This window comes from Mastigoproctus giganteus, chromosome 3 (assembly GCF_048544385.1).
Source record: "Mastigoproctus giganteus isolate SK-2022 chromosome 3, ASM4854438v1, whole genome shotgun sequence".
Taxonomy (NCBI): Eukaryota; Metazoa; Arthropoda; class Arachnida; order Uropygi; family Thelyphonidae; genus Mastigoproctus; species Mastigoproctus giganteus.
In genome coordinates, this window is record NC_143577.1 from 217,407,006 (window position 1) to 217,433,431 (window position 26,426).

Here is a 26,426-nt window from a genome sequence, read left to right on the forward strand (position 1 = left end):
ATCATATTTGTACATAGTGAAAAAGTAGAAACCCTCCTCAGATTAATCAAAGAAACATTCCCAAAAAATTTAAATTTTTTACCTTATGTGGTCAGTTTTTGATCATCTTGAACCAAGAATCTGATATAGCTGCCCATCATAACTTCATCTCACCTATATTACCTCTTCTGCATTGACTGCTCTGGTGGAATCTCTTCCCATACTGTTCACTAACATAATCTGGATTTGGTCTGAAAGAATCTAGGCGAGAGTACAAGTGATGGAGCTTAATTAACATTTTGCATCCCATTTTTCCACAATTTTTAATCAGCCTGTTAACTAGTTTTTTCTAATATTCTCTTTTAATATTACCAAGAAAGCCATTCAGTATAGGGCAAAAAGGCTGCAAGGCATTTCTATCAGCATCCGTCATTTTTTCTTCTAGTTATTGTGAAGCCAACATCTGCTGAATTTCTGCACTAATGAATATGCCACTTCACTTTTGCATCTGACAGTTTTGGAAACAAATTGTATGTGCTTGTCAGTGCTACTTAGAGAATCCAGTTCTCTAACAGATTGTTTCACCAGTCCCAGCTTGATGTGGAGTGGTGGAAGCAAGGCTTTGTTTTTTGGAACCAAGAGATTGTTTACTGTATTGTGTGTATTAGGCTGCAGCTCAATTCTGACAGACCATTTTCTGCACCTGTAGTGCTGATCTAATGCCCTTCTGTCTCAGAGGCAGAGAAAGGAAGGGAACCTAGTGAAACATTTTGTAAACCTAGAAGGAAACCCAAGAATTTAAGTTCTCACAGACATCTCTTATATACTGGTTGTACTTAATCTTCTCTAACATATTTTGTAGTCTTCTTTAATATGAATTGATGAGTGTATATCCCATTATGAAGCAACACAGCATTCAACTAAAAGTTTGAAAGCTTTCATTCATGAGCATACAGTTGTCTATAATCACTCCCAAGTTTAAAGACTCCACCTTTCTGGATTGTGACTAATACCAATTTATTCATAAGGACAAATCAAATTAAACAGTAGCATAAGGATTCTCAACAATGTAAAACATGCATAAGTGACATTCCTTTTGCTGTATTTGTTTCTTGAAGCAGAGATCCAGTAGATTTGATTCTTGAATGAAATGTCAGCAGTTCTGTATGGGATTTGACCCTCACTAGGTCATTCAATTCCTGCTGTTTAGAGCAGTGTTTCCCAAACTTTTTTGCTCGTGGACCCCTTTTGGCTTCAAAAAATAACCATAGATCCTCACATCCTAGCTCACTTAATTATAGGGTGTTCAGACGATAGGTATCCAAAATTAATTATTTATATCTCATAACAGGTTTATATTTGTTTAAAATCTACCTTTTTTTTTTAGACTGACACAAAATATAACTGAATAATAAACTGCCACTATTTGAGTATAATGAATTGTACCTCATTGGCTACTACTGAGAAGAATGGTGTTGTTTTTTCATCTCACAAAGTCCTATAAAGTTGGGAGTGATTGTAGACAACGGAATGCATCATGTCAGATGCAACATCCAGTCTGTAACAATATTTAGATTTTGTTTAAAAAAATAAGTAAAATTCAAAGTAGTCATTACAGAAATTATTCATGGGTCCCCTGGAAACTGTTTGTGGAGCCCTTGGGATCCTTGGAGCACAGTTTGGGAACCACTGGATTAGAGGAATGTGGCACTTTATTTGAACAGGCTTCTGAGATGTAATTCCAGTTATCTTGTTCACCAAGATTCATCATTCAGTTCTGAAGACTCCTCTCTGGAAGGTGTATTGGGAATTTACTGGTCTTTATTGTGTGACACTGGAGCAATTTTTGGATACATGCTTTTCATTCTGCAGGCTTTTTAAGCTTTGATATATCCACCATACAAAAGTAGCAGGCATCATAATGGCTTGCAGACCCTCTCCATTTTTGAAATATAACAAAAGACTGACTACCATGAAATAAACCCTCTAGTAAAAATTAAAAAAAAATAAACTGCAGCCATTATCAACCCACTGCGGAATGGAAGCCTCCTCAACAATTCATGTTGAACCCTCTTAGTGTTGGCCTGCAACTATCACAACAGAAATTAGTTACCTTCAACTTGTCTTGATTGCCCATAGGCATTCTAAAATAGGCTTCATATGCACTGCAAAATCTGGCCACCAACAATATCATGCTCCACCTTTTTTAGACCTATATAATGTCCACAAACATAGCAGAACAAGCCTGGAGATAACTTACTACACTTTTACTTGGTATGGTAGCCATAACAAACTGCAAAGCACACAATGCATGGGCGCGCGCGCACACACACATACACACACACACACCGTATTATGCAAATACTACAGGCTGTTATATATCACAGTATTGGTATGCACTTACTTTCTGCATATAAATGTTGCAAAAACAAATCCTTCAGTTGCCACCAAAATATTGATACTAGAGAAAAACCAATGACACCATTTGATTTATGGCACAAATTACATGAGAGAGAGGCAATTATAAACATAAAAATCTTTTTGTTACACAGTGAAAAAAGAAACCAGTAAAACTGCAGCCATTATCAACCTACTGCAGGATGGAAGGCTCCTCAACAATTCATGCTGAGGGAAGTGGACCATAATCTGCCACTCTGGTCCAGTGCGGGTTGGCAAATCGACTGTATTTAGCAGTCAGGGGCTTGAATCCCGGTCTACTCAAAGAGCTTGTGCTACTGCACTCCTGCTCCTGACCACTCAGCTACAGAAACCAGTATGCACATATAAATGAAAACAACTGAATATGATTTATAAAACAGAGCTACGATGCTCAATACGTTCTACGTTGTATTTCAATATCTTTAGAAGAATAAGAGAAATTTACCTCAATATATGTAGAACACTTCCTTCCTAATGACACTGGAAAGTGTCATTAGGAAGGGAAGTCTTTTTTCAAATTTTGCATTGAACTTGTTTTAATTTAATTGTTTAATTTTATTACTGTAATCATTTTGCATTAATTATATTCATTTATTTGATGGAGAGTGTCATCAGGAAGTGACACTCCATCAAATATCTCTCCTCCATATTTATCATATTGAGGTTAATTTCTCTTATTCTTCTACAAATGAAAACAACAGACTTCACTTATGCTTTCTTTTAATATCATGTTGTTTCATACCTTTGGAAATAGAATTCATACTGATGAATATTTATATTGTATATTATGACAGGCGATATGAGTAGAGTATTCTCAGTGAACATGAAATATTCTCTGAAAATTCTCCATAATGAGAATATTTTCAAGAATATTCTCAGAAAGATTATTCTCAAATTATCCATTATTAGTTACAGCACATCAAAACTCTGTATTTGGAGAGCAATGGCTTCTCAGTAATAATTCAGCTTGTCTGCATTTTCACATCTCTGGGTTTGGCCCCTGTTGTCTGACTTATGGGAGTATTTGAATTTTAAAATGTATAGTGATCATCTCACAATGGCAGAATTCTTTAATCTTATAGTGCTTCTGTAATTAAATAATTCTGCATATGGGGAAGTATTGTTAATCCCAAATCAAATGCCACAAGCATCTTATTTGGAAATTTCCTGTTTAGATTCCTGTTAGGAACTGGAGGAACTTAATAAAGTTGCAATCTCTGGAAACTATCATGGTAACCTAATTAATGCTTATAATGCTTTAAAAGGGTTAAGTAAACTAAATTTTAATAGTATCTGTATTCTTTCTCAGGTGACATACTCAAGAGGATGTAAATATAAATTGAAAAAGGATGGTTACAGAAACAATGTATGGAAATTTGCATTCAGTCAAAGCGTAATTGGTTGTTGAATAAAATTCCACCTAGTGTTGCGAAAGCTAGCAGTTTGAATAAATTTAAAGGAGAGTTGGATGAATCAGTAGAAATGGGCAAACAAAGTGGTTTTTTGCTGGTTCTGTATAAGTTTTGCTTCCTTGCATGATGTTGCCATTACTAATACCAAATGTTTTTTCTATCATGCTGATAACTGTTTCAGGCAGAGGTACAGCATTTCCATCGTGTAAAGCCATGAAATATATACATATTACAGTCATTGCATTCAATTTTTCCCTGTTCAAGCAGCCTGAGAAGGATTTACAGTGAACTTGTTTGAAAGCTGATTATATATTTGAAGGTAAGATGATTGTTGTTATCAAGTGTGTGAAAACTTATATGAACATGGGAATCATTTTGACCCTGTTCAATAGGGATTTTAGGAATTTTTGATATAGAAAATGGGACAAAATGTTTTTTGAAAGTACTGTTAGTTACTACTTGGTTGACATAATAGGATAAAAGTTCAAAAGAATTATTATTATTATTAGCTGTATGGTGCCAGGAAGCCTGAGGCTTTGGCTGCACCAGCCAAAAAAAAAAAAAATTCTGAGTTACCAGTGAGAGTGAGTGTGTGTTAGAAATAGAAGGGAATCACCAAGAAAGAGAAGAATGATGATATCCAGCTCAGGACCCTGGGTGTGCCAAGCCCATACTCACCAGATGTGAGCCCCTGGGGGTAATTGGTATGTCTTTATACTTGCATTGAACCTTTTGTATTTATTCAGATCTTGCAAAGCTTCCATGTAATTCAAGGATTCATTAATAATTTGAATCATAAGAGGGGGACTTCTTCCAGTGTGGTTTGTAATTTTGCCCATATCATCTGAAGGTAAATAACAGTGAGGTATCCATATATTACTAGCCGAAGTGCTAGACATTCTGTCTACATACAACTCAGAGCCTCTTGATTTGACATTTACTCACACATTTACAGACTAAAAATTCAGTAGTCACAACTGGATTTTAAGTCAGTAAATGTGATACTTTAAAATATTTCAAGTGTTTTAAACACAAGAATAAGCTCTAGAAGCAAGCAGGAGTACACTTTTGAATTTTATATTATAAAGCAAATTTAGTGTTCCAATTTCTTGTTGAAAACAATATCTGTTGTGACTTGTTAAATGGAATGGTTTTCAGTGTAGCTAAGCTCTTGAGCAAGAATGCTTGTTTGGCAGCTCAAAGATTTATACAAAATGAAGAAGAGCTCAGATGGCAAATAAAATTCGATTTCTTTCAGTGATTTACAAATTTGTTCATTAATTGGTAGAATAAATTCTGTTCTACATTGTAAACTCTAACATCATATCTTATAACATTACAGTTATGATATGAACTTGATCCAAGACCATAAGATCTTGTATTTAAAGTGATTGATTTACATTCTAGAATATATTTTACAGCTGCTGCTAGAGTTCCGTGATATCTTCAGGCTGATGTAGTTGGGTATTGTCATGAAGGAATGAACGGTTACTTTGAAACTTCCTGGGGAAGTGTCACAACTTCAGCTCTGAGTGCCACAAAAGTTCACTTCCATAATTAACAACAAAAATTACAGGTGACAACTTAACTATGGTATCAGTGTTGGACAGTGTCTTCAATGACAAAGTTTTGCTGGACCTTTTCATTTACAGGGTTACATTCTGAGATGTTTGAAAACGGTGAGGGTTAAATGTATGGGAACAGAGGAAATTAGGTTTTTGGCTTGCAAGATATTGTATAAGCTATACTTCAGTATTGTATTACTATATGTATTGACTGATCATTGATTGATTGTGCCAGATGCATACCGAGTAGAGGTGTCAAGTTTGTGACTTGAGTAGAGATGTCAAGCCATATTGCACTGTTATATTACATTCAAAGTGTTTCAGTTGTGGTACTTCCCAGAGACGTTTTCCAAAATATTAAAATGTTTGCTATTGAGCAGGTACATAATTAATCTTGATATCTGAATATTGAGAGTTTCTATTTTTCAGTTTGAGCAATTTGTTTATCAGCTACACAGTGTCGCCTAACAATTTAAAAGTTCATGCTGTGCCACTCTTTTCTTTTCTTTTTTTTAAAATTTTTTTTTAGCCAGTCACCTTGTTGAAAAGAGACTTCAGTTAATTAGCAGCTCAGATAATCAAGGTCCTGCTTTTACTAATAATAAAATAATTTAATAATTGAAAGCTATTAAGCTAAAATGAGCTTTTAAAATTTGTTCTGACAAGTTTGAAAGGCTTTTTTCTTAAAATTGTAATAGGCTGGGTGCTAGTTACCTGTGATGTAGTTTTATTTCATGAAGAAGTGATTGAGCAGTGTTTAAACTTACAAATTTTTATAAATTTTGGCTGTTTGGTTGAGAGACAAAAAAACCATGGCTGCCTCCTGGCTACAGTTGCACCTTCTACATTCTTCATTGTCATATTTGTTTTTATTTCACTTTCTGCCATATTGGTACATCAAACTATTTGACTGTAAACAATATTGGGAATGGGTGCATTCAGGGTTTGAATGTACCATTCCCACTATTGTGCAAGCATTGCTTGCTTGGATATAGCTATTCATATCAAGCAGATATGCAGTACTGTTTGACCTTTTTTGATATTACCCTAGGGGCTCATATCTTGTGAGTATGGGCTTGGCACACCCAGGGTCCTAGCTGGATATCATCATTCTTCTCTTTCTTGGTGATTCCTTTCTACTTCTGACTCTTGCTCTTTCTCTCTCAGGGTAACTCAGGAATTTTTTTTGGCTGGTGCAGCATAAGCCTGGCTTCCTTGCACCATATGGCTAACAATAACAATAAAAAGGTCCTCCTAATATTCAATAGGAGTGATAGATCGCCGACTGGGCTAGCCAGGTGGGTAAAGTGCCTGCCTGGCAACCCAAAGGTCGCGGGTTCGAATCCCGTCTCGGGCTTGGATCAAAGTACTGCAAAAAACCTTGGGAGATGCATTATGGCCACAGAAGCCGATGCGGCAACAACTACAAAAAAAAAAAAAAAAAGTGGCAGATCAGAAATATTGTTCAGTTGGCTAGTCATTTAGTGTTTTTTTTTTTTTTTTTTTTTATGTAAACCCCAAACATGAGAGATATTAGAACCTATAGTATATAGTACTGTGCTTCGGTTGGAGGTTGAGAAGACGAAAGAAGATATTTGTTGACATTGGACTAGAACTTCTGTAGACTGTAATTTTCAGGAAATACGTATGAAGGAAGGTTTTCAGGAAATGGCAGTTGAATGAATAAATGAGGAAGATGAAAAGTTGGTTCTGTGAGTGTGAAGTTGGGCAGTAAATGGATGTTGGCTGGTGGCTGCACGCGTCTGTCTTGAAAGAGAGAGAGAGAGAGTGGGAATTATAGAAGCCAATTCAGAAGAACAGTGCCTATGGAAGTATCTGTAGAAGAGGCATGCAACAGAAACAGTACGTCTATTAGACAGTGAGTGTAGAGAGACTGTTAGAGATGAATCATTAATTAACCTAACTACCTCTTCTGAATTGAATCAAGAAGCCTGAGAAGAGGATTTGGGGTCACCACCCCAGATATGGGAACAATATTACATGGTAGGGTGGATTTGTGATTTATACAGAGTGAGCAGCTGTTTGGAAGAAAAGTAACACCGAGAGTGAAAGAGAAAACCAAGTTTTTTAGATGCAGAGGAGGCAATATTTGTAATGTGCTTGTGCTGCCAAGAGAGATTAGAAGTCAGGGTAATCCCCAAAAGAGATATATCATTTTGCCTAGAAATTGAAGTGTCACCAAAGATAAGCATAGGAGCAGAAGAATCCTATTTTTGTGAGATAAAAGACAAGACTGAGTTTTAGAAGAGTTGAAATCAACTAAGACTTTGCCCCACTGGAGAATTATCTGAAGATCGGCATTTAAGGAATTGGTAGCAGATTTCGAGAAGTTGAAGCTGATTGAGCAGGGCAAGGTTTCTCAAAATGGAAAGTGGAATGCAATGTGCTATCATCGGCAAAACTATGGATAGGATTTCCAGTCAATGGAAGAAGGTCATTAATATACAAGAAGAAAAGAGTGGGGGAAAGAACCGAACCTTGGGGAACACCGGCATTAGTGGAGAAGTTAGAAGACAGAGAGCCATCTACCATCACCCCCAGCGAGCGATTAGAGAGAAAACTGGATAACCAATTACTAAAAACAGTTGGCAAACCATAAGATGGAAGCTTGTTTAGAAGACCTTTATGCCAAACATGATAGAAAGCCTTTGAGATGTCAAGAGCAACTACTTGTGTTTCACCGAACCTTTCTATTGAATTACTCCATAAATGGGTAACATAAGCCAGAATATCACCAGTGAATCAACACTGTCAGAACCCATACTGGCGATCATTGATCAGACAGGAGGTTTCAATGTAGTTTAAAAGTGTTGGCAGTTAATTGATTTCTCCATTAATTTAGAAAGAGTAGAAGTAATTGCGATGGGAGGGATTTGTCACCCTTTTTTAGGAACTGGCTGGATATGAGCAAATTTTGAAGCAGAAGAAAAAACACCTTTGGAATAAGAAAGTGAAAAAAGGCGGCAAAGAATAGGAGTAAGTTCAGGAGCACAGGTTTTGAGAACAAGTGGAGAAATACCATCGAGACCTGGAGCTTTCTTAGCATCAAGATCCTTCTGACATCCTTTTGACGGAAGACCACAGGAGGCATTGAATGGAGCGTGTTGGGAATGGTGGGAGGTGTTTTACCAAGATCATTAATACATGCGTTGGAAGAAAAATGGGATGCTAGCAGGTCAGCGTTATCCTTGGCTAAAGTGAAAACAAAACCATCTGGTTTGGACAGAGGTGGGAGCAGAGATGGGCAAAAGTTGCAGCCAATAGCTTTGGCAAAATACCAGAATGCTCGGCTACCATTATGGCAAGGAGCAAGTTTTCTACTCTTAGCCTGTTCAAACTCTAGTTTAGACTGATTAATAACTGCTTTACAATTGTTGCGATCTTTGGTGTAGGCAGAAAATGAAACTGAAGAATTAGAAACAAGCCAATTACGATATGCAACGTTCTTCTTGAACAGCCTTAGCACATTTATTGGAAAACCAAGGTTTAGATAAAGGATGAGATTTTAAAGTGGAGTGTGGGATAAAGGATTCCATTCCTGCAAGAATAATTTCACTGACACGATCTGAACAAATATTGACATCAGAAGTTTTGAAACAGTAATCTGACCAAGGGAAAGAAGAAAAGAAATCTCGCAGGTCATCCCATTTTGCATTCTTGTAATGCCAAACAACACGAGGTTGAGAATAGCCATGAGATAAAGGCTCCATTGGAGAAAAGATAATCACCAAGTTGTGATCTGAAGTGCCTAAAGGACCTCTCACTTTGACCATGTACTTAGAAGGGCTGTTTGTTAGAAAAAGATCAAGCGTGTTGGCTGTATGATTAGGATTGTGTGGTATTCTTTTGTAAATGAACAATCTGTGCAAGGTCATTAGTAATTGCAAAACCCTCAGCATCTCGACCAGCTGGGTCGGTGTGACTATAAAACGGAAGACAGCTGGAGTTGTGAACATTAAAATCACCAAGGAAAATTACCTCACTGTTAGGAAAGTTGGACTGGAGAAAGTCAAGTTACAAAGAGAGGAAGTCAAAGAGCTCCAGGTGATCAGTGGAGTTGGGAGAACGGTAGAGACAACAGATGAATTTGACACAATGAGGTAGAGAGATTTTAAGCCAGAGAAGATCGAAGAGAGGAGATTCCAAATTGCCAAGTCTCTGACAGGTAATATCAGAACGGACATATGCACAAGTACCACCTTTGAGGCGAAAGGAGTCATACAACTAATAATTTGGGCATCTGAGAGGTGCAGTAGTTGAATCAACCAGTAACTGAGATTCTGTCAGAAAAAGTACAGGGGGTTTGGCAGACTGCATGGGGAAATGGTCATCATTGAGATTAGAATTGAGACGAGGTATATTTGTGAAATGAATTAGGAAGTGTTTGGGAGGTTTAGATCTTTTTTCAGATAAGCTTGCTCTATTAGTTTGACTATTCATGGTGTATTCAATAGTAAGAAAAAGTGAGTGGGACATGCTGTATGAAGTAATGAAATTTTTGGATATGGTGTACACATGTTAAGAATATATCCAGATCCTTGACATAACGTGGCCTCGACAATGCTCCCCGCATACACACTACTCGGACTGCCTCCAGTCACTATCTGGCAGAGTAAAGGTAGCAAGATTATACACCAGCTGATCCGGATGCCTCCTAGAGAGTTACCAATAGGTTCGGTCCAGTGTACTAACTAGCTGCTGGCCTGCGAACACCGTTTTAGAGCTGTACCCTCAAAATGTAAAGAATATTGGATCTCGCCATGATGTTCATCATAACCTCAAAAGTCATCAATCATACTGCATGATGGAAGAGATGGGGAAGGGGTGACCGGAACTTAGCTCTAAAGACTAAACATGGGTTCCACCACTTCGTGAGAGCATTGTGATAAGAGGCTCAGCAAGGAATGAACTAAATTTCAACCTAAACTTATGTGATTATTGATTAGATAAAAAAAAAAAAAAAAAATCTTATGCAGCGAACGTTTATGGAAGGTTAAATAACTTGAAGAAATTAAGAGAATATTTGTTTTTATGTTCCTCGAGACTGAAAAAGTGTTTTTTTAATTTATTTATATATATATTTTTTGTTTGGTGGTGAATGTTTTGGAAATAATAATGCTTATGGTATTGGGCATAGCTAAACCAAAATAAAATTAATAAATGAAGTATGAAATACTTTTTCACGTGTAATAAATTAGTTTATTGGATAATTGTAGTTTAGTTATCATTTTATTTTTATTCGTTTAGTTTTATTGGATAATTTATTGGATATCAGGATCATCAGTAAAATCTGATAAGCATGGCCAAGTTGACTTAAAAAGCCTTGCATTCAGGAAGTACCAACCCACATGAACAGCTTGAAAGATTAGCTTGACTTTCCATGTGGTTAAAAGAAATTGTAAAGGATATGCTATCATAGCATTTTGTCACAAGTTATTAGAACAATGCAAGCATACCTCTGAAGTTCCAGAGTATTATCAACTTAACAGTTAAACTTGTTTCCTATTAGTTACATAGACATTATTTTTGAAAAGTGTAACATCCAAGATGTGGTCAAGGTATATCTCTCTGAAATATACCAATTTGGATACTATGGGTAAATAATATTGGATACTATGGTAAAATGACAAAAAAAAAAAAAAAAAAAAAAACCAATAAAACTTGTTTACATCTGCTGCAATCCTGTGCTGGCTGATTGCTTTATTAGGATGCAGTAAGTCAGCACACGACTGCAAGTAGAAGGTAAATCAGTTTTTAGTGTGCTTTTTAGGTTTATCACAGTCAAAAATCTTATAAAAATATTATACTGTGTAGTTTTCTAAATTTAAATCTGCATTCCAAAGTGTGTTTTAGAGGTAAGAGAGGCAGCAAAGGAAGTAAGCAAACCTTTAGCCATAATTATGAGAGCATCCTTGGACTCGGGGGAGGTACCCATAGACTGGAGATATGCAAATGTGACCCCAATTCACAAAGGAGGATCAAAGATTGACACAAGTAATTATAGACCTGTGAGTTTAACTTCTGTTCCAGGAAAATTAATGGAGGCACTGGTTAAAGAAGCACTGCAGGATCATCTAGACAAGACTTCAGTTATAGCTCGGACACAGCATGGTTTTGTTAAGGGAAAGTCTTGCCTGACCAGTTTGGTTGGATACTATGATGCAGTCACAAAAGAACTGGATGCAGGGAATAACTTTGATATTATACAGGGTGATTCACTACCATTGTGACAAACTTGCAGGAGGTGTAAGGGGCACAAAGACGAATCGGAATCACATAGCATTGCAGGGTCCAAAATGCCTTCGTAATGCAGGAGGTCGCGTGAACAAAGAAGCAAAGAAAAAGAACAGAAACAGCAACTTGTTAGTATAACAGAAATCATTTTAATGACAAGGTTTACATTTGCAAAAAGCCATGCTACAGGAAGTGTTCGAAAGTTCGACCAGAGGCAGTCACACAGGCTTCACAGTGCTGCTGCATGGAATCCCTAACATTCTGGAAGATTCCTGGTGTGTCTCGAATCTTCCCGGCAGCTACAGAGATGCGAGCAATGAGGTCTTCAACTGAATCAATCCAGGCATGACAGGTCCGGTGATCTAGCAGGCCAATGAACCGGACCACCACGCCCTATCCAATGCTGTCCAAATGTAATGTGTAGGTGTTGGCGGACGTCATTGGTGTAATGTGGGGGAGCCCCATCATGCTGGAACCACATTGAGCTGCGCAATGAATGAGGAACATGAATTCTCGTCCATCCTACTGCCTCGGGAACCGGTTCGCAAATGCTGATTTCCAGCTAGATCGCTGTTCATGCAACCTCCCGTTCAAAGTCCTCTATTGCATGACAAAGGCATTTTGGACCCTGCAATGCTGTGTGATTCTGATTCGTCTTTGTGCCCCCTACACCTCCTGCAGGTTTGTCGCACTGGTAGTGAATCACCCTGTATACTTGGATCTTAGAAAGGCTTTCGATACTGTTGCACATGGAAGACTGCTGCACAAATTGGAGCAGTGTGGCATTGGAGGCAAATTGCTGTTATGGATAAAGGGGTGGTTGAGGGGGAGAAGACAGAGTGGTAATCAATGGACACTGCTCATCGTGGACTAATGTTATTAGTGGAGTCCCTCAGGGTTCAGTGTTGGGTCCATTATTGTTTTTTGTATTTATAAATAATATTGATGATGGTATATCAAGCTTAATGTCCAAGTTTGCAGATGATACAAAGGTTGGCAGGGTTGTTAAGGACACTACTGACGCTATGCTGCTGCAACAGGATCTGGAAAGGTTGAGCAGATGGGCTGAGAGGTGTCAAATGAAGTTTAAAATTGACAAATGAAAAGTATTACATATGGGAAACAGCAATCCCAGAGCAACGTACAACTCTGTGGCACTACACTGACAGTGGTAGAGAATGAAAAGGACCTGGGGGTAATTGTGCAGGCAGATATGAAGTTTTCTGAACAGTGCAGATGGGCTGCAAGAGTAGCTCATGGTGTCTTGTCAATGATATACAGGAATTTTTCTAGCAGGGATAAGGAGGTGATTATTCCCTTGTATAAGGCAATGATCAGGCCACACCTTGAGTACTGTATACAGGTCTGGAGGCCTCATTTCAAGAAGGATGTAGAGCTGCTGGAACGAGTACAGAGAAGGGCAACAAGATTAGTGAATGGAACAAAGGGTTGCTCTTACGAAGAAAGGCTTAAGTTTTGCAAATTACAGTGTCTGGAGACTAGGCACCGGTGAGGTGATCTGATAGAGGTGTATAAAGCCTTGAATGGTTTGAGCATGCTCAATGCTGATGGGATTCTTCCTCTTGCTCAGAATAATCACCTGAGAGGGCATAAATTCAAATTGAGGAAAGACAGATGTAGGATAGATGTGCAGAAATTTTCCTTTAGCCAGTGGGTAGTTGGTTGGTGGAACAGACTTCCATCCCTTGTTGTAGAAGTTGATAGCCTAAATAAATTTAAGGCTCAGCTGGACAAGTATTTCGAACCAATGGAGGGGTGAAGTGGAAGTGTTTTTTTTTTTTTTTTTGGCTGATGCTGCATAAGCTTGCTTTCTTGCATCATATGCCTCTGCTAATGCTAGAGCTGAAAATTTTAAGTCCATTGTTATTGCATACAGTGAAGTTTGTTTTTTCCTTTCCATATAAACCATGCACCACAATCAAGTAATGGCAACGTTAAGATGTCATTGAAGGGACAGTTTTTGTTGTTTCGCAGTGACAGTTATTTATGTAAATGTGTGATATAGTAAATAAGTCATGTGGTTTCTTTGTAGTCTTTGTTTAGTGACTTTTCAAATTTTTTATGATTTTTTTTGCTCCTTCACCTTTATATAGGTAATATACAGTTCTGATTTTATTAGTGACTAAGTTTTTGTTTTTGTAGGCCATCCTATTTTCTCAGTGGATATCCATCCTGATGGTTCGAGGTTTGCAACTGGTGGTCAAGGTAAAAAAATTAATTTGCTTTAATTAGTTTGTTTTATTTCAAAAAATTAGTTTGTTTAAATCCTTTTATTTTATTCTAGTTAACCTCTCAAAAAGATGTTTCAGAAAAATTTAAAATTGAATGAGCTCAAAATTTGTGATATGTTTATGTGTTTTCCATTATGGTCAGCCCCCGATTTGCATGGGGGTTATGTTCCGGGAAAACACCAATGCATTCCAAATCCGTGCAATGTGAAACAATTTATATGACATAATGATAGTTCCGTATCTATACACAAAAAAAGTGCAAAAAAAGTAAATTGAAAAACATTGTCTTCGTTCGGTAAGAAAAAAAAAAAAAAAAATTACAAACGTCCATAAAATTAATCTTGCTAATACTTACCTCTAGATTTTTAATATAAATTCATTGCTTTGTTGCTGTTTTCCTGTGATAAACTTGCAACAGTATCTGGCACTTTTTGTAAAAAAATTAGTTAAAATTGTTTGTTTAGAAGCACGCTGTTTTTCTCTATAAATTTCTTCATAAGGAACTAACGCTAATGATAAAGTTCTGCAAAAATTAACCTCTTCAAATTAGGATTCATATCCAGAGCTTGGCTAAGCTGATTTCCAGTCTTGAAAACTCAGCTAGTCTCTTCGCGGTCAAATTTTGTGTGCATCTTCGTTATCATTTTTGTTATCGTTTTCTTCTCATTGCGTAAAAATGTTGTCCACTGATAATTGTTCTCTATGAGATTCAAGGACCTCTGTGATATTTGCTGGTTCCAGCTCTTCAAATCCCTCTCTGCTAATCATTTTGCTAATTCTTACAATCTCGACTACATTCGGCATTTTGACCGTGGCTTCTTTAGTGCAGCTTTGTGGCCACAGCTTTTTCCATACTGCATTCATTGTTGAGTTCTTACTTCACCCCATGCGAATTCAATATTTTTTACAGCATCAAGAATGTTATAATTCCGCCAAAAATCTCAAATTGAAAGACTGCTTATTTCATCAGTAGCTTCTACCAATTGTAAAAAAATCTTCTTAGGTAATAAAGTTTAAAGGAAGCTATAACACTTTGGTCCATCGGCTGAATTAAGGAACTTGTATTCACTGGAAAAAGGTAACTTTTACATTTGGATGCAGATCAGACAAATGTGCAGGATGACTGGGCGCATTGTCAAGAATGAGCAAGATTTTGAATGCTTTTGTTCTTCTTCAGGCAATATCTTTTTGTTTTGACACAAAAGCAATTTAAAAGCCAATCCTTGAAGATTTTAGCTGTCATCCTGGCTTTTTTGGTCGATTTCCAATGAACTGGTTGGGAGCTTTATGATATTCCTTTAAAAGCAGGAGGAGATTCTGATGTATAAATTAGAAGTGGTTTACACTTAAAGTCACCCTTTGCATTGCCATATAACAAAAGTGTTAACCTATCTTTTGCAGCTTTGAAACCTGGGGCAGTTTTCTCTTCTTTTGAAATGAATGTTCAGCTTGGCATACACTTCCAAAATAAGCTGGTCTTATCAGCATTAAACACTTGACTTGCTAGATAGTCCTCAGTTCCAATAGCATCCTTTAAAGTTTTTGGATACAAAGAAGCAGCTTCCATGGCTGCACTGGCTGTATTGCCCGTTAATTTTAGATTGTGAAGACTGACGTTTTTTAAAATTTTCAAACTAACCCTTACTGGCCTGAAAGACGTATGCATTGGATGGTCCTGCTTCTTGTGATTAAAAATTTGCAGAGCTTTGGCATGAATAATATCTGAACTATTGAGGCATTCTCTTTTGATTAAGATCTTCTATCCAGGAAGAAAGTAATTTTTCAGTTTTCTCTATTAATCAATTTTTCACTTTTGTAGTACTTTTTGCAGCCAATGATGTGGAACAGATAACTGAACTTTTAATTTTCTCAGCATTTTCCCTAATTCGTTGAATGCTAGATTCATTTATGCTGTATTTCTTGGCCAATATCACAACCTTTTCACCATTTTCTAACTCCTTAATGATTTTTAATTTTTCCTCTAAATTTAAAAATTTTTTTGCTGTAGCTTTCTTCATTTTAGGCACTAATTAAACACACTTTATATAGACAAGAAATATTAAATCAGCAAAAGCAATGCTTACCGATTAAAACACTTTACGTTGCGCATTGTTTCAAAAAGGAAGTTGTTTCAAAAATAACCAGACAAACACACCACTGTTTATTGCTATGTTTGGTTATAAGAATCGGTTTTGAATGGCTTTGTGATATTTTTCTAAAGCACATTTCTGGAGGTCACGACTATAAAACAATAAAAACATTTTGCATCTTCTGGTTTATTGGGTTTTTCTGTTAGTGCAGTCTAATTACAGTCGATCTTACTGCATTTGCAATAATACCGACAGCTGGAATTCTGTGGGATTTTATGTTATTATGGTGAAATGTGTTTCTTTTTCATTCCTATTTTTGAAACTTCATAAATAAGTCTCAGTAGTGAAACTTGCTGTGCAATCTAAAATTTTGGTAGTAAATACCTGACTGTGCAAATCAAGGGATGACTGTATTTGACAGGTATGTGTGTATTTGTTTATTTTAGAGAAATTTTAATAAAGGTTTATCTTTTAATACAGGAACCTCCAGCCTTTTTTGGCAGAGTGAAAAAACAAAGTGCTGAAGGTCGCAGGCATGTGGGTTTTTGTGGAAAGCAGATCACAGGCTACAAGAACAGTTCCTTATCACTGATAATGCATTTTTTGAAATAGAATTTAATCTTTAATACAGGAGCAGATCCGGTCAGTTTTTTTGGGGATAGGGACATACGATGACGATGATATATTTCTAGGATGGTGATATAATGATGTATATTATTGATAGTAATTGAAATTTTTAACTGGAATTTGTCAAATTTTTAAGCAGCTTTTATATAATAGATATACAGCACTAATAGTTACCATCAGCTTAATATCATAAAAACACAGTATTTTATCCAGTTTACTTAGGCTCTTTGTGGCGGTGTGGATTGCCCCGAAAGCCCCCCTCCTGGAGCAACTGTTTTGTTATCAATTATACAATTTATGGCGACAACTGACTGAGTTAAAATAAATTTATTGAAATAAATGAATAATATATTATATAATATTTAATTCAGCTGACTTTTGCTATTGTAACCAACAATATAAACTGAAGTACACCATTCCCTGACTAAGATGATGAAGAGGCATTTCGTCTCAAAAGCTACTGTTTATTTTAATGCTTTTATTTTATATTTTATTTCTGTTTTAGTATTTTATATATATATATATATATATATATATATATATATTATTTATTGATTTCAATAAATTTATTTTAACTTAGTTGGTCGTCGCTAGAAAATTGTATGATATGCAACCCGAAACTCAAGGCCTGTTTTCCATTGTTATCAGTTGCTTAAATTTACAGTTTCATTTTAATTTTTTTATATTTAATAATTAAATGTGAAAATTGAATTATTGCTGTAGCCGACTAGTCAGAAGTACGTGTGCTTTGAGTGACCGTGACTACTGAATAGGTGCTTTTTCTTTGTATTCTCTCTGTCTTGTGAACTCCTCTGACTTGTGTCATTGGCCCTGGAGTATAAACAGAAAATTTATTTTATAATATTGTTAAATACTGAGGAAGATACATAAAACATCAAAGAAAGCAATCATCCAGAAGAACTGAATATTATTAAAACAGATATTTTCAAAGTCAGTGTGAAACTATAATTTGTGACATGCTAGTTTTAAATTCAGAGGATGCATAACATTTAGGGCTGTCTGCATGCTGCAGGCCACACAGTGTGAAGGAATGGGCCATGGTTTTTATGTCTTGTAAATCCAGTGGGTGTTTTTTTTTTTTTTTTTTTTATGAAAATTGCAAAAACAAAAAATATCAATCTATAGTGCAGGTAACCCTCGTATAACCCGGTTATTAGGTTCCTGTAAAATGTCGTGTTGCGTGAAACTGTGTTATAAGGGACTAAGAAAAAGTACAAGGGAGGGGTTTTTTCCAAAAGCTAACAAAAATATGCTATTTTGTTAAAATGTTAACAAAACTAACAAAAAATACACCATTCTAGTTTCGTGTATCTTCTGCTCTCTTTAAAAAATCAGTAATCTGGGTTTGTTTGCTTCTGCTTCATAAATCTTTGTGAATTTCATCGTATGGAACTATGCATTTTTGAAGCTCTGAACTTTGGGCTCCATTCATTCAAAAATCTGCATTCAAAAAATAAGATTCTAATTGCTCAGCATAAAGAGGAGCAATTAGAGTAAAATTTGGAAGTTTAGAATTTTCATCTGCGATATCATCATCTGAATTGATTTGAATTTACCTCCGATGTCATTTGCACCAAATCCACTATGCCGGCTTCTTTTTCTACCAGTAATTCTTGAAGTCTTCAGTAATCATATCTTTTTTTATTTTTTTAGGAGCATTGGCGACTAAGGCCATATTAATTTATGCATATTGTCTATGAATTGCGTGTGTCCTGAGGTCGATTTTCTGTTTTGCTGGATGAAAAACTCTGGTTTCCAGGAGAAAATAACCATGCTACCTGAGCCAGACTAACTCAGCCACATTGTGAAAAACACACATAAAAATTCCTCCCTTCATCGAAGGGATTTGAACTCGTGTATTTTCCAGCCAATGTGGGGTGATTCTATCAACTGTGCTACCCACGAGGGCTTCAGTAGTCATATCACCAAAACCTTCCCTTCCTACCGGCCTAGCAAGCTCTGCTATTGCACTGATTCCGTTTTCTTCCCGTTCGATCATATTTCCTGAATGAACTGACTCTGGCCATACATTTTTTCCACATGCATTTAATGTTGATGGTTTTACTTCTTTCAGCGATAAAGCTATGTTTCTGATGCAGTCCACAATTGAGAAATGTTTCCATGCCTCCATTACTTCAACAGATTTGGAATAATTTTTTTCCAAAATCCATTGTAACGATTTTCTGATGGAATGAGTTTTAAAGGTGGATATAATGCCTTGATCTAATGGCTGAATGAACCAAGTTGCATTAACCTAGTACAACTGTGGTGGTAGGAACATAACTTCAATGTTTGGATGACGTAAATCTTTTGGATGGTCTGGTGTGCTATCCAATAGTAATAAAACTTTGAAATCTAGATTTTTCCACAAGTTCAATAGCACAGAACGTAACACGGAGATTTCCCAACAAAATAAAATACAGGGATTTCTCAATTTTTCTTTCGACTAGCAAGTCAACAGCAAGGATTCAAAAAGAGTGGAAATGTTTAAAAATTGCGTCCAACGTAATAGCAGGGTCCCCCCCCACACAAAAGCTCAAAAATACCCTGTTATGCAAGGTTTACCGAAATTCTCTAACCATGTTATATAAGTACCGTGTTGTGCGATGATTGCTGAAATTTATCAATCGTGTTAGAGTGAAACTGTGTTGTAGAAGTACCGTGTTATACGGGGGTTGCCTGTATTTAGTACCATGCATGACTTGAAGGAGATGGGGAGGGAGGAGATGCTGTTCACTTTTTCACTTCTTCAAGCCTCCAATAAGCAAAGTGGTGATATTGAACTGGTTGTGAGAGTCATCCACCACCTAATGTTAGTATTAGTAAGTATAAGTATTATATATATATATATATATATATAATTACACACACACACACACACACACACACACACACACACACACACACACACACACACACACACACACACACACACACACACACATGTACATACATACATACAGTCCATTCCGGTTATTTGGCACACATCGGGACTAGTGCATTTTGGCCCGATTAAGCTGCCCCAATTATCTGAAGTTTCACGTAAATAGTTAAAAATACAATGTACCTCCCCCTTTACAATTGATTCACTGTATAATCAAATCACGTTACGACGAACTCAACATAGTAAAGTACCGTTCACTATACGATGTGCAGTAAGCACCGGTCATCGTGATCATGTTTGTGAATTGAATTTTAATTCTATTAAACAGCGATTCTAATTAGCGAAAATAAGAGGAATGTTTTCCACAGGCTATAAAAGTAAAGAAATATTAAGCACAAATTTACCCTTTATTACCTTACCAATTAAAAAATTAAATGATACGTGATAATCGGAATAATTAATACGTATTGTAATATGTACATACGAACTAGTTGACATTTCTGTTTACTGACATTTGTGGGTGGGGGGGTTAAAATTTAAAACAGTAAAAAGTAAGCAATCAATAACAAAGAACACGGCACACACAAATTGCAAGTAACACAATACGTGCAGGTGCGAACGGAGTAATGAGTTACAAAACTTTAAAAATAGGAATGAAGAGAAGATCTGGAAATTAATTTTTTTTTTATATGATTGAAGATTTCATGGAAGTGTAAACACATTTCACCCACCGAATTCCAGCTGTCAGTATTATCGCAATTCAGTAAGATCAAGTTTACTGTCCGTTTATGAAAGATTTCACTAACAGAAAAGCCCAATAAACAGGTGACTGCTAATTGTTTTTATTGTTTTATGGTTGTGACCTCCAGAATTTCGACCGAACCATGTGGTACCGTCGGAGACAATCGTAGGGTAATCTCCAGTGCTGCGGTCTCCTGCCCCGATTAAACGGCATGCTGTCCCAATTAAACAAAGTAAACCCTGGCTATTTCCTCGATTGGTTTCTGTTTTTTAAGATTTGCCCCAAATAACCGGAATCCACTGTACTTGGATTTCAGAAAAGCTTTTGACACTGTTGCAGTATTATATTCTTCTTCTTCTGCTCCTATACAAAATGGGATTGGACCGTTAAGGTTCGTTTCAAGACTCAAATTGGTCCGTCCATCTTTTCTGGTGTATTCTTTCATTAGCATTAGTAGAGGCATTTGATGCAAGAAAGCAAGCTTATGCAGCATCAGCCAAAAAAAAAAAAAAAAAAAAAACCCACTTCCACTTCACCCCTCTGTTCGTTCAAAATACCTGTCCAGCTGAGCCTTAAACTTATTTAGGCTATCAACCTCCACCACAAGGGATGGAAGTCTGTTCCACCAACCAACCACCCGCTGGCTAAAGGCAAATTTCCGCACGTCTATCCTACATCTGTCTTTCCTCAATTTGAATTTATGCCCTCTCAGGTGATTTTTCTGAGCTAGAGGAAGAATCCCATCAGCATTAAGCATGCTTAAACCATTCAAGGCTTTATACACCTCTATCAGATCACCTCGCTGGTGCCTAGTCTCCAGACACTGTAATTTGCAAAACTTAAGCCTTTCTTTGTAAGAGCACCCCTTTGTTCCATTCACTAATCTTGTTGTCCTTCTCTGTACTCATTCCAGCAGCTCTACATCCTTCTTGAAATGAGGCCTCCAGACCTGTATACAGTACTCTAGGTGTGGCCTGACCATTGCCTTATACAATGGAATAATCACCTTCTTATCCCTGCTGGAAAAATTCCTGTATATCATTGACAATACTCCATGAGCTACTCTTGCAGCCCATCTGCACTGCTCAGAGAACTTCATATCTGCCTGCACAACCACCCCCAAGTCCCTTTCATTCTCTACCACTGTCAGTGTAGTACCACAGAGTTGATACGTTTCTCTGGGGTTGCTGTTTCCCATGTGTAGTACTTTACATTTGTCAATGTTAAACTTCATTTGCCACCTCTCAGCCCATCTGCTCAACCTTTCCAGATCCTGTTGCAGCAGCATAGTGTCAGTAGTGTCCTTGACAACCCTGCCAACCTTTGTATCGTCTGCAAACTTGGACATTAAGCTTCATATACCATCATCAATATCATTTATAAATACAGAAAACAATAATGGACCCAACACTGAGCCCTTAGGGACTCCACTAATAACATTAGTCCATGATGAGCAGTGTCCATTGATTACCACTCTCTGTCTTCTCCCTCTCAACCACCCCTTTATCCATAGCAGCAATTTGCCTCCAATGTCACACTGCTCCAATTTGTGTAGCAGTCTTCCATGTGCAACAGTATCAAAAGCCTTTCTAAGATCTAAGTATATAATATCAAAGTTATTCCCTGCATCCAGTTCTTTTGTGACTGCATCATAGTATCCAATCAAGTTGGTCAGGCAAGACTTCCCCTTAACAAAACCATGCTGTGTCTGAGCTATAACTGAAGTCTTGTCTAAATGATCCTGCAGTGCTTCTTTAACCAGTGCCTCCATTAATTTTCCTGGAACAGAAGTTAAGCTCACAGGTCTATAATTACTTGTGTCAGCCTTTGATCCTCCTTTGTGAATTGGGGTCACATTTGCACATTTCCAGTCTATGGGTACCTCCCCTGAGACCAAGGAAGCTCTCATAATTATGGCTAAGGGTTTGCTTACTTCCTTTGCTGCCTCCTTTAATATAACTGGATAGATCCCATCCACCCCGGGTGCCTTTCTTGTGTTTATCTTCAACAGTTTCTCCTCCACTTTACTCCCAGTTATTTCAAGATTCTGTAGCTTACTGCTAGAGTTGAATACACCTCTGGCATTCCCCTTGCTGAATAACTCCTCATGTGTGAATGTCGATGCAAAGTTATCATCAGTTATCGATTCATCAGTTATCCTCATTACATGTTCCCTCCCCTGTGTTCTATATCTTGTAATATCTTTCACTATATTGCTGATTCCAGAATTTTATCTAATGGAGTGGTTTGGTATGTGGTCTCTCAACGAGTACCTTGCAAGCGGCCTAAGAAAAGTCAGTTGTAGTGCCTCCAACCTTTCATCTTTTATCTTCAAGATCCAAGTTTTGTAACCAAACATTAAGGCTGGCTTTGAGATTATTTTATGGAGTATTATATTAAGTACTATGTTAGATTATTAAATTCTTTTCTGGTACAGAACATTTCTTACAAATCAGTAAACCAACAGAATAGGCCAAAATATGCCAAAAAAAAATAATTTTTGATGCCTCTGGATCAAAAGTTATATATTCTAAAGGAAATTGATCTACTAAAAAGAAATTATTTAATACTAGTAGTACCATGTAGGGGTTGAAGGAGGTGAGGATTGGGGGATGGGATGCTGGAAACTTTGCTGCTCTGGAGACTAAACATAGGTTTCACCATTTTGGGAGCCTCCAATAAGCAGAGTGATAGTATTTCTCCGGTTGATGAGAGTAATCCACCACCTATTTTTAGTATTAGTACTAGTAAATATAATGTTAGTGTTATATTATAATATTGTATTATTAGTGTTATATTATAATATTGTATTATTAGTGTTATATTATAATATTGTATTATTAGTGTTATATTATAATATTGTATTATTAGTATTATATTAGTAGTTGTACTAGTTAGTATTAGTACCAGTAGTATCAAGCATGGGTTGAAGGGGATGGGGGGGATTCTGGAATTGGGTTTATAGATGTTTATTTATTTTAGCCTTTTCACAAACGTTAATGCAAAATACAGGCTTACCCCGCAGTTAAGGCGGATTAGGCAACACACCTTTTGTTGTAAAGCAGATCAATATCTTTTTTCACTTTCAGATATATGTGATGTTTGGAAGTCGCACAAAATTAAGCATAGCACTTACTATTAACACTACAATTAAATATTAATGCAACAACTTACAAAATTGTGAAAGTCCCTCCACTCTACATTTACGTAAAGGCTTGTGACCTGCAAATGTAAAATGTAAACACTTTGTTTGGCAAGCATTAAAGGGATGAAAAATTAGTAAGAGTAAAAGATAGGAAAATTCAAAAAAGTAGGAGGTTGCAGATATGATTAGAGGGGATTTATCATTTTAAAACCTTTTTAACAAAATAAATAGGCGCCTCCGTAGCCAGGTGGGAAGGAGCAGCAGTGCGTAGCACACGCTTCTTGATTGGACCGGGGTTCGAGCCCGTCACTACCAAATACGGAGGAGGCGGAAAGGTCAGGGAATGACCACTGCATATCCCGGAGCAATATGGCCTTAGTTGCTAATGCTCCTAAAAAAAAAAAAACTAAATAACAATAACCAACAAAATAAACGATAAAAACCTGCTTCTGCATGACCTCAATATATTCACTTTCTGTACACCCTACTAGGTGTACGGTACAGTATAAATTTATTGAAACAATTCGGGAGGGGATGGCACAAACTCTACATTAGTATTAGCAGAGGCATATGATGCAAGAAAGCAAGCTTATATATCATGAGCCAAAAAAAAAACCTTTCCCGTTTCACCCATCCATTCACTCTAAAAGTTTGTCCAGTTCAGCCTTGAATTTATTTAAGCTGTCAACTTCCACAACAATAGATGGAAGTTTGTTCCAGCAATCAACCACCTGCTGGTTAAAGGCAAATTTCCGCACATCTATTCTACAACTGTCTTTCCTCAATTTGAATTTATTCCCCCTCAGGTGCAGAATCTGAGCAAGAGGAAGAATCCCATCAGCATTGAGCTTGCTCAAACCATTCAAGCCCTTATGCACCTCAATCAGATCACCTCGCAGGTGCCTAGTCTCCAGACACTGCAGTTTGCAGAACTTAAGGTGCCGCTCTTGGTAACAGCAATCCTTTGTTCCACTCACTAATCTCGTTGCCCTTCCCTGTACTCATTCCAGCAGCTCTACATCATTTCCTAAAATGAGGCCTCCAGATCTGTATGCAGTACTCAAGGTGTGGCCTGACCATTGGCTTATACAAGAGGATAATTACCTCCTTATCCCTGCTAGCAAAATTCCTATATACAGGTAACCCCCACTTAATGCTGATAATTTGTTCTGGAAAAACAGAGCGCTAAGTGAATCCACACTAAGCGAGCGCCACATTCCCATAAAGTAACATATGTGTTTGTGAGTTGCAGTCGGTGCTATAGGATATTTCCTAATCAATAATAAACGGTAGTGAAAAGATGCACAAATGTCGGTCAAAATATTTAATATTCAAATATTTGTACATATAAAATATTCTGTATTACATATGTATATAATAATGTGGTAACCACTTACATATCAAACTTAAAATTCAAATTAAAATCATGAATTTAATTGATCTAAATTGATTTAATTTAATTGATGAATTTAATCATGAAAAATGTGTCGATTTTGGGTTGTACTTTGGCCCTCTTCGTGGTAAACTAAAAGGGGTTTTAATTTTAAATCCCCCACAGCATTACCACCCAACAATAAAGTCAACCGATCCTTCGCCGCTTTGAAACCTGGCATTTTTTTTCTTCTTTCAATATGAAACTTCTTTTAGGCATTTGTTTCCAAAAAATTCCTGCTTCATCTATGTTAAAAACTTGCTGAGAAGTATAACACATAATACCCCTCTTCAATAATTTTAACAAGTTCTTTTTTGGAAGTTTCAGCTCCTTGATTTGTACATGCGGCTTCTCCCTGGATTTTAAATCTATTCAATCAGCCTTTACTGGTTTTAAATGGTTCCACTTTTTTTTTTTTTTTTTGGCGAGTTTTCTTCAGATAATCATATAGGCTGATCTCTCTCTCTCTCTTTTTTTTTTTTTTTTTTTTTTTTTTATAATATTTAACTTAACTGAATTCGGCATTGGATATCATTTTCAATAAAATTAGTTAGTCTCTTCATTTCAATCCTAATAGCCGGCCTAGCCCTAGTTACTTGCAGTGGAACAGTTGTCTTTCCCGCCGCTAAAATTAATTCTTTATTTTTTATAATCGTTCTTACAGTTGAACTTGCCAGTCCTAAATTATGGCATACATCCGCTTGTCGTTGACCGGAATCGATTCACTTCAAAACATTTTAATTTAATTTTCAAATTCACTCTTTTTCTTACATTTGTAGTCTTCATACTGCGTCCAGATGTTGTTGCTTTTTTATTCTTATCCGCTATTATTAACTCTGAATTGTAACTGCGTTGGTTGCATTAATTATGATACGATGTTCGAGTAAGCTGTCTGTTACACACAATGTCTAATATGTATTGTACTGAGTGATGACTAGACTTCGGATAAATGCATATAATGCAAATATTACAAGCAATATACTTGATCGTTTTTTAAAATGTTGATCTCGGAACTACGTAACAAGTCACTGTACTGCAATTAAATTAGCGAGCGAGAAAATTTCACTGAACGTGGGAAAATTTCTCAAGTCTGCGTGGGAAACGTTTTAATGCTGTTTTGCTATTCATTTTCAAGCTATCGACCCCATCAAATGAAACGATTTCATTAAATATGCCAAAAATGCAATCTGTAAAAAGAGCGTTATAGTGATTTTTGACAGCGTTATAGTTAGATAGGGGTTATAATATAAGAACAGCGTTATAGCAAATCAGCATAAAGCGAACTGTGTTATAACGAGGGCCTGCTGTATCATTGACAAAACTCCATGAGCCACTCTTGCAGCCTCCTATCTGACTGCACAAGGTATTTTTTATTATCCACTACCCTGAGTGAGTGTAGTATTGCACAGTTGGTATGTTACTCTGGGATTACTGCTATCCGTATGCAGTACAGCCACTCCCTGACTTATGTAAGGGTTGCGTTCCGCGGAACTCTATGTAAGTCGAATTTTACGCATGTTGGAATTTCCCTAAATGCTTATGCAGCACTCGCAACTATGCGCACTGAATTTGATTGAAGCAAA

At 36.8% G+C, this 26,426-nt stretch overlaps 1 protein-coding gene across 1 annotated transcript in view; it reads left to right on the forward strand.

Annotated features, from left to right (window-relative positions):
* Positions 1-26,426, forward strand: part of LOC150088720 (protein HIRA-like) — a 375,669-nt gene that overhangs the window by 17,866 nt on the left and 331,377 nt on the right. Inside the window, exon 2 of the mRNA XM_090369626.1 lies at positions 13,814-13,876. Within this exon, the coding sequence (XP_090225752.1) occupies positions 13,814-13,876 (63 nt within the window). The remainder of the gene's footprint in view (positions 1-13,813; positions 13,877-26,426) is intronic.